The 13136-nt window shown below is 46.6% G+C and overlaps 1 protein-coding gene across 2 annotated transcripts in view; it reads left to right on the top strand.

Moving 5' to 3' along the window:
* Positions 1-12024: 12024 nt before the first annotated feature.
* Tmem181 (transmembrane protein 181) overlaps positions 12025-13136 on the top strand; it is a 48713-nt gene continuing 47601 nt past the window's right edge. Inside the window, exon 1 of one of the 2 annotated variants that reach the window (XM_070010599.1) lies at positions 12025-12195. In XM_070010599.1, the coding sequence (XP_069866700.1) occupies positions 12065-12195 (131 nt within the window). In that variant the 5' untranslated portion in view covers positions 12025-12064. The remainder of the gene's footprint in view (positions 12196-13136) is intronic. The other variant, XM_070010598.1, reaches the window with a different exon arrangement.

Below are 13136 nucleotides of genomic sequence, written 5' to 3'. Positions count from 1 at the left end.
GAAGATGCTTTGCCGATAATTTGTAACTTTTTCTAATTGGGAAAAAGTCCTATTAGTCCTTTAAAAAGAATTCATTTTTATTTCATGGTGGTGGTTTATACAGAGGAGGATATTTCTTTGAGATAGCATACCCTAAAATAATATTTCCTTTATTTGAAATGTGTATATTTAATTAAAACAAGAATAGAAGGAAATAGGGGAAGTGGGCATCTAGGAGATAAGTAGTGGAAGGAGGAATTCTTATGAAACCCCTCAACTTTCTAAGTTCTGATTCCACAGATATAAAGGCCACACAATGAGTAAATTTTTAAAACTTTTTTTTTTTTTTAAGTAAGAACAAACAAAAGGTCAGTCACTCCCCAAAAGGTATTTACACACACGGAGATGTTAGCAGTGAGTCTGCAGGGAGAATGAGCATACACCACTTACACCACCTACAGGCTGACTCTACCCCAGGCCTGAGACTCAGTCTCAGGTGCCAAATCAGTCACTGGCTGCAGCAGTTAAGATATGCTGTCTTTTAAAGCCATAATAGTGGCTTTATTTATGTAAAACAATTGCCTTCAGTCAGTCTCAGTTGATTATGTGCTACTAAAATTAGGACTTTTAAGTAACAGAATTCTAGATACTTCGTGTTTCTCAATAGCAATATATAAGTGTCTAGATATCTCATTGGCTTCCTAAATTAAAGAACATTGAACTAATAAAATATCAAGTACATAAAGATTTTCACTGGGCTGGAGTGTGGCTCAGGTGGTGTCGTGCTTGCCTGGCAAGCTCAGGACCCCAAGTTTAAATCCCACTCCTACCCCCCAAAAGGCATGAGAAGCATTAAACTAATAAATATAAAATCAGTTTTAATTTATTTGGCTCTAACTTCATCAGACCAAAGGCAATAGACATGTACAAAATATTCACTGAATGTGTATCTTGACAAAAAATGAGACCAAAGAAGCAGAAAATTCAAAGCTGTAATTGCAGTGTAAAAAAAAAGGCTGGCGGTGTGCAGATGGCTGGATTTCACACTAGCTAAGGCAATGCAGAAGCATGTGATGTTCAGTAGTCATAGCTGGTAAGGAGGCCCAGTCTCAAGCCTTGCTCTGCTCTGCTCTCCTCTCCTACAAGGTTGGAGGGTGACCTGGGCTGCCAGGCCTCCTTATGTCCATTTGTAAAATGAAAAGGACATAAGAATAATCCTCAAGCTCCCTTGCTTCAGCAGCCTGAGATCTCAGAAGGGTACAGCTTCAGCTTCTCACTTCAGGAGGGTGAAAGTATGTTTCAAAACATTGCCTTTTTTTTTTTTTTGGTCAGTCATAGGGATTGAACTTAGGGCCTGTGCACTGTCCCTGAGCTCTTTTGCTCAAGGCTAGCTCTCTACCACTCTGAGCCACAGCACCACTTGCAAGTTTTTCTGGTGGTTAATTAGAGATAAGACTTTCCTGCCTGGGTGGCTTTGAACTGCGATCCTTGGATCTCGGCCTCCTAAGTAGCTAGGATTACAGGTGTGAGCCACCAGCACCTAGCAAAACATTGCAGTTTTATGGAGACATGTTTCTTTTTCTGTGTTTATGAGCTGTCTACTGAATACATAACAGTGCTGTTAACAAATCATCTGTAGAAAGGTCATCTCTAAATGAATTTGGGATCATATTTGTTCTCATATAGTTATAAGCAGGATGGAAGAGTTCTTCCCCTATAAGTATACTCTGCTCAGTGAGCACCCTCAAGAACAACCCCATAATATACCACTAGTCCCTAAAACAGTGGATCCAAAAAGAACAGAGGAGTGAGGATCCAGGTTAACTTGGTTTTTTAGTGTGTTTCTGTCCTCAATTGTTAGTACTATCCTCAGACTCAAAAGTTTGCTTGAAAAGGGACCTGTGAGAAAACAACCAGGGTGTCCCTGGGCTGTGGGTCACTTGCTCAAGTCAGTGATTGTTGCACAGTTAGCTGAGACAAAATGGATCAGAACTGTCCTTTTAGTTCCTGGGTCTTTATACTCACAACCGAAACTCTGCGCCATTTGTGTATTTTCCATATTTCTAGTTGGTAAACCCGGAAGGATTGTGGCTTATTTCATTTCCACTTTCTTTGGCTTTGTGCAATTTCTTGTAACTTTCCTTACACCTATATTTTTTGTTTATAATTTCTTTCTAAGGGGAGGGGTAGGATTCTAAGCTTGTTTATTGTAGATAATTTTTTTCTTGTGTTGTGGAAAAGCATGGATTATGCATTGGGTGGAAAAGGCACTGTGTTACTTACCAAAGGGGTATTGTTTCTGCATTTGTTTATAAATGCATTATTTTGGTACTGTAAATTTGGATGTCATTTCTGCATTTATTACTACTGTTTTTTTCCTTTTATTATTCCCATAAGAGTGCAATGCAGGTACAGAGGCTCCAGACCGAACACCACCACCAGCATGTTATTGTCCAAACCCTGGGATTGGCATGCACTTTTCCTGCATACCAGTTCCTCTGCTGTTGGTTTCTTTTTAAATCAGCATCCTACTTTGTCTTAGTTTCCAAACATGATCTGTTGTGATTCCTGATTGCATTTCAGTGAGCTCTCTTATTTGCCTATCTTCTTACGTATTTTGTGTACCTGACTGTGCAGGAGGTATTCTAGAAGGCATTAATGGTTTGCATTCAAAATGATGTGGTTTGTCCAAAATATTTTGTCTTTATTATTGAGATGAATAATCTTATTTTTTTCTTGATGATTTAAAATTGTAAGAGTTGTCCAGCTATTGCTTAATAAAATTTTGCAGATCAAAAAGAAATCAGTTGCTTCTGTGCCTAATTCAGACTGTGAGTCTTCTTCAGTCCTTTACATAGAAATCACCTCAGATAGTGATATGGCTTGTCACCCTTCAGTTGTTTCAGGGTCCCCTGGGAACAAGAGACCCTGAGATTCCTGTCATTGTGCTGGCCCTCTGAGAGTTCAGAGGCTGCTGCCTGACTGATAGATTGGTTTAGGTTTCTTTTTTTTTTTTCCTTTACCTTTTTTTTTTAAAGCGAGACCAATTAAGAAGGCACCTGTGTAATACCTAAAAGATCAGGGGTGATAAATATATACCTTCTTTGTTACATTGTAAGAAATGTAGTAGAACCAATTCAGCTATAAAGTGCTAATGTAACTTGTTATCACTGAGTACTTGCAAGCTCTTTACCTGAAGTTTTCCTAGGACTAGATGAGGCAGAATGCTGAACACAGGAGTTGTATCTGTAAGCACTATACATGTGTCTACAGAACTACCCTTTTAGTATTTTTTCAAGGCAAAAATAGACATGGAGTCACTCAGGCTTTAAGGAGACAGAAGAACCCAACTACTGTCAAGTCTAACGAAGTTTTAATTAAAAATTATTTTTAAGTAATTGTAAAATCGTAAATCTTTGAATAGTCATAGATGGCTCATTGCCTTGAACTTTGCATGAGAATTAAAATATAGCCAGGCATATTAGTGCATGCCTAAAAACCTCAGCTACTCAGAAGGCAGAAGCAGAGAGTATCATGAGTTTGATGTCAAACAAGGCAAAGTCAGCAAAATTCTAGGGCTAGAGGTATAACTTAAATGGTAAAGAGGCATTGGGTTTAATACTAAAGTATATCTCATTTTATTATGGGCATTCAGTGAGCATTGAGTGATATTTGTAACATCTTCATCATTTAAACCAGGCAGCAGAGAGACCCAGCCAAAGCTAAACCCACCTCCTCAACTACCCCTTCCCCACCCTTGCCAAAAGTAACCACAATAACAAACCCATCAAAGTCTGAACCTATTCCTATCTGGGACTGAAGGAAGGATACTTGGCCAGAGCGTCTGCCTCCACTGAACGAGACAGCTGTCAGTTTGGGAACCATTCTGTGTAAGTCAATGTTCCCAGATGCAACTTGTTTTTAAAAGTCTGGGAAAAAAGTTTAACAAATCCCTTTCCAAACTTACTTTGAAAAGGATACATCCTATTTTTAACTCTGGCAACGTTACAAGAATGAAGAATCTAACTCTCATATCCAATCTCCAAAAAACAACACAGAAGAGAAATGACTACGTCATGGAGATAGTATTGCAGCTTTCTAAGGCAGAGGTATCACAACAAAATCTGACTTCGTTATGAAGTGCCTGCCTTCTGCCTTCCTTTCTGGAGAAAATTGGAGCATTGAGAAATTGAAATAATTTCTGGATTCCATAGACAACCAATCCTGAAATAGAAGCCACGGTTTCTGGGTCACATTAATAAATAGACCTAGTTTATTCCCAGCTTCTCACTCGTGTAATAATGACTTGCCTATACAGAGCTATGAGCTCCTTACACTTGGTCATCTGTGAAAAAGGGATTATAAATGGGCTATCCCTGCCCTTCCTCTGGTGAGCTCATCTGATCCTTAGAGTCAAATGTGAGTATTTGTGTGAGTACTTTCGAACTCTCAAAAGACAGAAAGGTTGGTTCACAAGCTATATTCCTTGGCCAGAAATCACCAGGGCACAGATTTGTGTGGATTTGATTTTCTTCAGCTCTGAGATCAGTTGTTTGTTGCATTAAAGAATATGACACCACTGGGCACTGGTGGCTCACACCTGTAATCCCAGCTCAGAAGACTGAGATCTGAGGCTCCTGATTCAAAGCCAGCAGGGACAGAAAAGTCTGAGATTCTTATCTCCATCTTATCTCTGATAAACTACTCAGAAAAAGCCAGAAGTAGTGCCGTGTCTAGCCTAGAGCAACAGAGAGGCTCAAGGACAACACCTAGGCCCTGAATCCAGGCCCAGGGACTGGCAAAAAAGAATACAAAGCCACGTGCAGAGCAGGCTGGTTTCTTAGATCACCTTCCAGAACGACTGATGGTTTCAGATGAAGAAGGTATTTGGTGTGGAGCAGAAACCAGCAGTAGCCCACACCCACCTGGCACTAGTTTAGGAAATGGTGCTGCCTCAACAACTCTGTTCCTTTTCCTGGATTTCCACAAGGCTAGAGCTCTGAAAACTACAGAACTCTAAAAGTGCATTCCTACCTGGATACAGGTGGCTCAATCCTGTAATCCTAGCTACTCAAGAGGCTGAGATCTGAGGATTGAGGTTCAAAGCCAGCTGAGGCAGGAAAGTCCTCGAAACTCTTTATCTCCAATAAACTACTCAGAAAAAGCCAAAAGTAGTGCTATAGCTAAAGTGGTAGAGCACTGACTTTGAGCAAAAAGAAGCTCAAAGTCAGTACCAGGCCCTGAGTTCAAGCCTCAGGAACAGCTTTAAAAAAAAAAAAAAAGTTCAATTTTTTACTGATTTTTGTCTTAAGGAGAAAGGTCTGAGGAATTTAATAAACTTTAGAATCCTTTTAGGGCAGTGTCCAAACACTTTACACATTTTTTTTCCTTTGTCATGTGAATAGTCTGTGCTTTCTCCCAGGAGAAATCAGGAAGCCAGTGACTTGGGCGTCTTCATTGCACACACACACCCAGCTCCCTTGTCCCACTCCCCAAATAAGATGGAGAAGCTTGCGTATGAGAGTTGGACACAGCAGTTCTGAAACTACTAATACAGTTAACTCCTGGTCACACCAGCCGTTCCCACTCCCAGGGGCCCTGCTATGAAGAGAAAGCTGGGGCTTCCTCATTCCACTCTTTTCCAAAATAGACACCTAGTCTTGAACTCTTTCCCCATTTCATGATTCATCCTTCAGCTCATACAAGTGGTGTGAAGTTCCTTTCACATGAAGCCTTGCCAGGTGTCACCTCAAGGGTCTCCTGTAAACTTCCTAGCAAGATCTTACACACTGCCTAGTAGTGGACGCAGTTCCTTGATGTCTACATTTTACTAGCGGCACATTTTCTTTGCTCTCTTCAGAAGAAAGACCAGCTGCCCAGGCACCAGATTGCCACACCATTGGAATCTCACTCTCACCATAGAGTAGAAGCATCATACTCAGGTAAATAACTTTTTTTCTGTACTTGAGCCCATGTGGTACTCTTGAGTCCTACTTTCTGCCTTTCTTAAGTACCTGCTACTGACTGCAAGAGACTCGGAAGTGCTCTGATGGAGCTTCTGACTGCTTTAAATCCCGAGCAGAAGCATTCCTCATCCAGCCATTAGAGTAGACAGCCCCAGCTTGGGCCTCTTTTTAGAAGTGATGGTCTCTTTAAACTTAAGTGATGTGGTGTCTTTGGTGACCCTAGACCTGAGCAGACTGGGAAGTTTCTGTAAAGGCTGAAGAGTATGTGGCTTATTGAATGTTTAGGATCTCTGACCCATCCTGGGCCACTTGTTGGCCTTGACTTCCTCTCACCCAACTGTCACCATATAGAACTAAATAGAGTGTATCTCCAATGAGTTATGTATTGCTACATGAAATCAGAAAATTTGACTTCTGTCCTTCTCTCCCTCCCTTCTTCCCTATTTTCCTTCTACCCTCCCTCCTACCCTCTTTCCTTCCTTCTGTCCATTATTTCCTTCCTTTCTTCCCTCTTTCCCTCTTTCCCTCCTTCCTTACCTCCCTCCCTTCCTTCCTTCCTTCCTTCCTTCCTTCCTTCCTTCCTTCCTTCCTTCCTTCTTTCTTTCTTTCTTTCTTTCTTTCTTTCTTTCTTTCTTTCTTTCTTTCTTTCCTTTCCTCTCTTCCCTTCCCTTTCCCTTTCCCTTTCTTTTCTTTTCTCTTTACAGGGTCTCACTGTGCTGGCCTGGAACTCAAGATCCATTTGCCCCAACCTGTGCCATCTCACCCAGCTCAGTATTGTCAGTGTTCATTTTAGGTGGGGGGGGCTGTGGGGCATGAACTCGGCCTGGACGTTGTCCCTCAGCTTTTCAGTTCAAGGTTAGCGCTCTACCACTTGAGCCACAGAGCCACTTCCAGCTTTTTCTGTTTATGTAGTGCTGAGAAATCAAACCCAGGACCTCATGCATGCAAGGCAAGCACTCTACCACCGAGCTGCCTTCCCAGCCCCAAGTGTTGTTTCTTAATAGAGCTAAAATTCCTCAACCTGCAAACACATTGGTCTCCTGCACAGTGCCTTGCACTTTATGTTGAATAAAAGTGAATATTTGGAAGTCAGATACTTTGATCCAGATAGCAGTCCCATTCTTTGCAGTAGAATTACAAGCAGAGAGTAAAACAAATGAGCCCTATAACAGGATTAATGGAGATATGTTGGATGGATTAGCCACAACAGGTAAGTATTAACATGATTTACAGAAGAGAAGTTGGAATGAGAAACACTGGTTGGGTACATTGTTTATAAGTCTCACCTACCTTAAAACAGCAATAATAGTACCTATGTGATGAAGTGGTTGAGAACACTAAGACAATGCCAGCAAGTGCTTATTATTGCATCCAGTACACCGTACATGCTCAATAAAGTGCCTCTTCTTAAAGTTGTTGATGATAACATGCATCTAGGGAGTGGATGATTTTTGTGTGGTTTCTTAGGAAGAGCAAATATGCCTGACTCTTGTGATGCAGCCATAATGAAGTACACCAGTCATAGTCATTACCCTTCCTGTCTCCTCTTCTAGAAAGGTTTCCTTAAGCCCTTCCTGAATCATCTCAAAGAACTAAAACTATCTGAAGAGTGTTGGGATCTGATAATTCTTTGGGAAGTCTGTTATGTTCTCAGGGAGAATATGTCCTTTAAATGTAATCAACAACAGACAAGAGCTGGGAGGTTGGCTCAGTGGTAGAGTGCTTGCCTCACATGCATGAGGCCCTGGGTTTGATTCCTCAGCACCACATAAACAGAAAAAAAACAAGTGGTGCTGTGGCTCAAGTGGTAGGGCACTAGCTGTGAACTGAAGAGCTCAGGGACAGTGCCCAGGCCGAGTTGAGCCCCCACGACCCAAAACAACAACAACAACAACAACATCCAAATGAAAACAGATAAGCCAGTATGGATGGAATGTAGATGTGTTTCACACTAGAAGTCTCATGACTTCTCTCCCAAATAGGCAAAGATGTAACTGGTTCATCTGAAGTGGTATTTCTTCTTTATTATTTCCTCCTCCTCCTCCTCCTCCTCCTCCTCCTCCTCCTCCTCCTCCTCCTCCTCCTCCTCTCCTTCTCCTTCTCCTTCTTTTCTTCTCCTTCGCCTTCTCCTTCTCCTTCTTCTTTTCTTCTTCTTTTTTTTTGTCAGTTATGGGGCCTGAACTTTGAGCCTGGGTGCTGTCCCTCAGCTATTCAGCTCAAGACTAGCACTCTACTACTTGAGCCACAGCTCCACTTGGGGCTATTTTAGTAGTTAATTGGAAATAAGTCTCAGATTTGCTGCCTGGGCTGGCTTTGAACCATGATCCTCAGATCTCAGCCTTCCCAGGAGCTAGGATTACAGGTGTGAGCCACTGGTGCCCGGCCTCTTCTTTGCCTTTTAAAATTACATCAAGCCGGGCGCTGGTGGCTCACGCCTGTAATCCTAGCTACTCAGGAGGCCGAGATCTGAGGATCGCAGTTCAAAGCCAGCCCGGGCAGGAGAGACCGTGAGACTCCTATCTCCAATAAACCACCAGAAAACCGGAAGTGGCGCTGTAGCTCAAGTGGTAGAGCGCTCGCCTTGAGCTGAAGAGCTGAGGGACAGCTCCCAGGCCCAGAGTTCAAGCCCCACGACCGACCAAAATAAATAAATAAATAAATAAATAAATAAAATTACATCAAATGGCTGAGCTATTTCCTTGGGGGAACCCTGACCTCGATAGCATTGTTTCATGGAGGAGGAATGACTGAACACCGTTGACATAAGGTTTCTTCAAGGAAATGTTGTATGTCCTATGTTATACGTTTCTTCATCCAGTGTTACATACAACAGATACCCTGGGGTCTCACCTTCTCCCCTCACTCGAGTTTCAAGTGTTTCAACGTCCCATTTGAAGGAGGAGCAGTAAACAAATATGAATATCTGAAGGCCATTTATAAGTTGACAGACAGAGGCATAAACAACTAGTAAAGAACAACTTAAGGGGGGAAAATCATGTTTTTTAGATAGGCGTCACTCTGTAGGTGAGCATAGCCTGCAACTCATTCTATAGCTGGCCTCAACTCAGGATCCTCCCACCTCCACCTCCAAAGTCCTAGATGTCCTCCATGAAATAAATTACTGAAAGAGGCAGGGAGTATGACAGAGGGAATAAACTAGATTGTAATATCATGTAAATGTGGAGCTCTAACAATGAAATCCATTCCCTGCCCCCAAATAACTAATACAATCCAATAAAAAGAGACAGAAATATTTAATTATTCATGTCAAGAGAGAAGAAGAGGCATCACATCATGAAGAAAGAACAGTCTGTTTTGTAAGAAAAAATACTCAGTTGAATAATGAAAGCTATTGGAAACTACAAGTGTTACAGTAAAAATTAACGTGTTGATAGAACTGGAAAATACAGCAAGTAGACATTTCCAGACTGGTAGAGAAATTAGAGGACCAATCTAGGACAGCCCATTTCCACCTAACAGGAATTAAGAACTCTCAGCATAGAAAAAGGACATCATCAAGGAAATCATTCAAAAGACACTAAATTGATGGACTTGGGTTATCAAGGTAGAAGGGAGAGCACTCCAAAAGTCCAACACAGAGGATAAAAAGCCTCATATAATCTGAAAATGGCTTCACACTATGGATGGAGTAAAGTTTCACAGATAGACAACAGACCAAAAACAGTATTTACATTATATAGTGTGAATTGAATTTATGATAAGCAGTACTACTAGAATCAAAGAGAATGAAGACAACTTTCAAATTAGAGGGAAAAATATTTCCAGCCAAATTAGCAAAAATGACATTTTCCTACCTTCCTGAGCTCAAAATATTTGCATGTTCATGCACCCATTTTCAAGATGCTGGTCCATCAATAAAGAGAGAAAGAGGGTCCAGATGAAACAGCCAGGAGAAAAATCACCAGCATGGAGGAGAGGAGCTTTCTCAGAGCCTTACCATATGCTGTCATGGGAGCAGCCAGTACACAGCAGGACACATGACCCAGCAGAGAACTATCTCACCAGCTGGAAATTGGTAGGTGGCCTCATGAACCTCAATATCTTAAAGAAGGGGACTAAGCTGGGCACCAGTGGCTCACACCTGTAATCCTAGCTACTCAGGAGGTTGAGATCTGAGGATCGAGATTCAAAGCCAGCCCAGGCAAGAAAGTCCATGAGACTCTTATAAACCACTCAGAAAACTGGAAGTGGTGCTGTAACGCAGGTAGTAGAGCACTAGTCTTGAGCTGAAGAGCTCCCTGGCCCAGAGTTCAAGGCCCAAGACCCACAGAGAAAGAGAGAGGAGAGAGAAAGGGAGGGAGGGAAGAAGGGAAGGAGGGAGGGAGGGAGGGGTGGTCTAGAAAATTGGTTGGGGAGACAACGAGTTTAAATAAGAAAAGCAAAAAGGCAGTTACTAATTTTACAGTAAAAGTATAGAGGAGACAAGAGTATAATGCACTCTATGGTTCAGTTGTGCATAATATTTACAGTCTTGTATGAATGTGTATGTGTGATACTTTATCTCATTTCTAGTTGTGTGTAGCATAAGAGGTAGCAATGTAGACTTTCATACTTATTGAGAACATCTACAAGAGTTTGGTTTTTTTGCGGGGGGTGGGGGGGTTGGTCATAGGGCTTGAACTCTGGGCCTGGGCACTGACCCTGAGCTCTTCAGCTCAAGGCTAGTGCTCTACCACTTGAACTACAGTGCCACTTCTGTCTTTTTCTGTGTATGTGGTGCAGAGGAATCGAACCCAGGGCCTCATGCATGAGAGGCAAGCATTCTACCACTGAGCCACCTTCCCAGTCCCAAGAGTAATGTTTTTTTTTGAGTAGTCTTGCAGGGAATGAGTTATTTGTGAGTTTTTACCTGCCATACATCAGTGTTGAGCTCTTACAGGATGAGACTCCATTACCCATTTTTTGATGGGAAGAGATATCCTCCTTGGATATGTTATTCAATTATCATTAACAGTTCTGTTTGTTACATGACCGTGACAGGTTTAGTCTAAATAGGAAAGATTTTGGTTTTTATAATGACAGCACTGGGGCTTGAACTCAACGCCTGGACGCTAGCCATCCTGTTTTTGTTCAAGGCTGGCGCTCTACCACTTGAGTCACAGCTCCACTTCCAGCTTCTTGGCTCATTATTTGGAACTAAGAGTCTCCAAGGCTTTTCTGCGCTGGCTGCCTTCCGACCATCTTGATCCTCCTATTTCAGCCTCCTGGGTAGTTAGGGTTCCAGGCGTGAGCTCCCTGCTCAAGCCTTAACTGTGTTCCTGTCTGAGGCCAAGGGCCACCCCAGAAGCCTGGGCCTGCGCGGGAGCTGTCCGCGGTGCTGAGCCGGGAGGCCGCCTAGGCCTTTGACCTTCCCATCCAGAAGAGGCTCCGGCCCTCCCTCCTGGGCGCTTCCTCCCCCCCCCCTTCACCCTTCGGACACCTGCTCTGGCCAGGGCGGCTGACGACTTTGTGCTGGACTTCCCCTCTCCCGCTTCCCCCCCCAGCCCCCCGAGCGCCCCGCCCCACCGAGACCCCTCCCCTGCGCCCGCGCGCAAACTCGGCGGCTCCCCACGCCCCCTCCCCACCCCCGGCACCCGCCCCCCGAGGCCCCGCCTCCCTGCGACCCCACCCCTGAGCCCGCGCGCCTGCGCGGCCGACTCCACGCCCCCTCCCCCGGGCTCCCCCAGCCCCCTCCCCCTCCCCTGCGCCCAGGCGCAAGCTCGGCCCGCTCCCCACGCCCCCTCCCCCCGGGACCCGCCCCCCGAGTTCCCGTCTCCCTGCGACCCCTCCCCTGCGCCCGCGCCCCGCTCGGAACCCCCCACCCCCCTCCCCTACGCCCGTGCGCGCTCCGCTGGCTCCCCACGCCCCCTCCCCTCCCCGGCACCCGCGCTCCTCCCGGAGCCCCCCGCCCCTCTCCCCGGCGCCCGCGCGCTCGGCTAGCTCCCCACGCCCCCTCCCCTCCTCCCCCCCCCCGCACCCGCGCCCCGCCCTCGGGCCCGGATCGCAGTTCAGGCAGCTCCCGGGTCCCCGCGGGCAGCGGAGAGGGGCGAGGACGGCGGCGAGCGACAGGAAGGGCGGGCGGCGGGTGGCGGGGACGCTCGGCGCGGCGCGGCGCGGCCATGGACGCGGAGTACCCGGCCTTGGAGCCCCCGCTCTGCGGCGAGCTGCAGCACCTGTGCCGCCGGCTGCAGGAGGCCTACCGGGAGCTGGGCGCCGACTTCGCGCCTTTCAGGGACGACCGCTACTACAGGTAGGCGCGGCCGGCCGGGCCGGGCTGCGTCCGCGCTCCCCGCCGCCCGGGGGACCCGATCCCGGGGACATGGAGCTGGGGTGCGGGGTGGGACCCCGATCCCGGGGACATGGAGCTGGGGTGCTCTGAGCCGGGGGGGGACCCCGATCCCGGGGACATGGAGCTGGGGTGCGGGGTGGGACCCCGATCCCGGGGACATGGAGCTGGGGTGCTCTGAGCCGGGGGGGGACCCCGATCCCGGGGACGTGGAGCTGGGGTGCTCTGAGCCGGGGGGGGACCCCGATCCCGGGGACGTGGAGCTGGGGTGCGCTGGGAAGGGCTTGAGGCCCAGGATGCTGGCTACGTGTGCGCTCTGGAGGTACAGGGCAGATCCCGGCAGCCGGGCCCAAGGCTGCTTTCCATCCCCAGCACCTAGGCTCGGGTGGCATCCCAGCCTGGCCCTTCCCCTCCCCCTTCACCCTCCCTCCTTCATTCTCCCCTCCCTCCCTCACTCTCCCCCTTGGGCCTGTCCCCCACCCCCTCGCAGTAGCATGGCTAGGCCTCCTCGTGAGTTGTGAGTTGTGGGTTCCGCAGGGAGAGGTGCCGAGGCCTAGTGTGAACGCGCCCAGCGGCTGGGCTGGTGGTCTGGGCTGGTTGGTGGTGGTCTCTGTCTTCCTGCAGTTCTGAGACCCAGTGGCCCCTGGCCAGGGTCGTGTGGAGAACGGGCTCTGTCTAGACCTAGATTGACTCCATTGAGACCTGAGAAGGCCCTTCTCAGAGCCCGCTGTCAGGCCAGGCTGAGGGCCAAAGCTGCGCCTCGAGAACCCACTTTGCGAAGGTGGAGAAGTTGCCCAGGAGTGGCACGTGTAATGCCTGCCATCTTTGACGTGAGAGGTGTGCTCGCAGGTACACGTCTGTGCCCAGAAGATGTGTCATGCGATCATTAACCATTCTCAAATGCC

This window comes from Dipodomys merriami, unplaced genomic scaffold, assembly GCF_024711535.1.
Source record: "Dipodomys merriami isolate MVZ:Mamm:240054 unplaced genomic scaffold, mDipMer1.0.p SCAF_8, whole genome shotgun sequence".
In the NCBI taxonomy this organism is placed as follows: Eukaryota; Metazoa; Chordata; class Mammalia; order Rodentia; family Heteromyidae; genus Dipodomys; species Dipodomys merriami.
The sequence above is the reverse complement of the archived record's forward strand: the minus strand, read 5'-3'. Positions and strand labels throughout refer to the sequence as shown.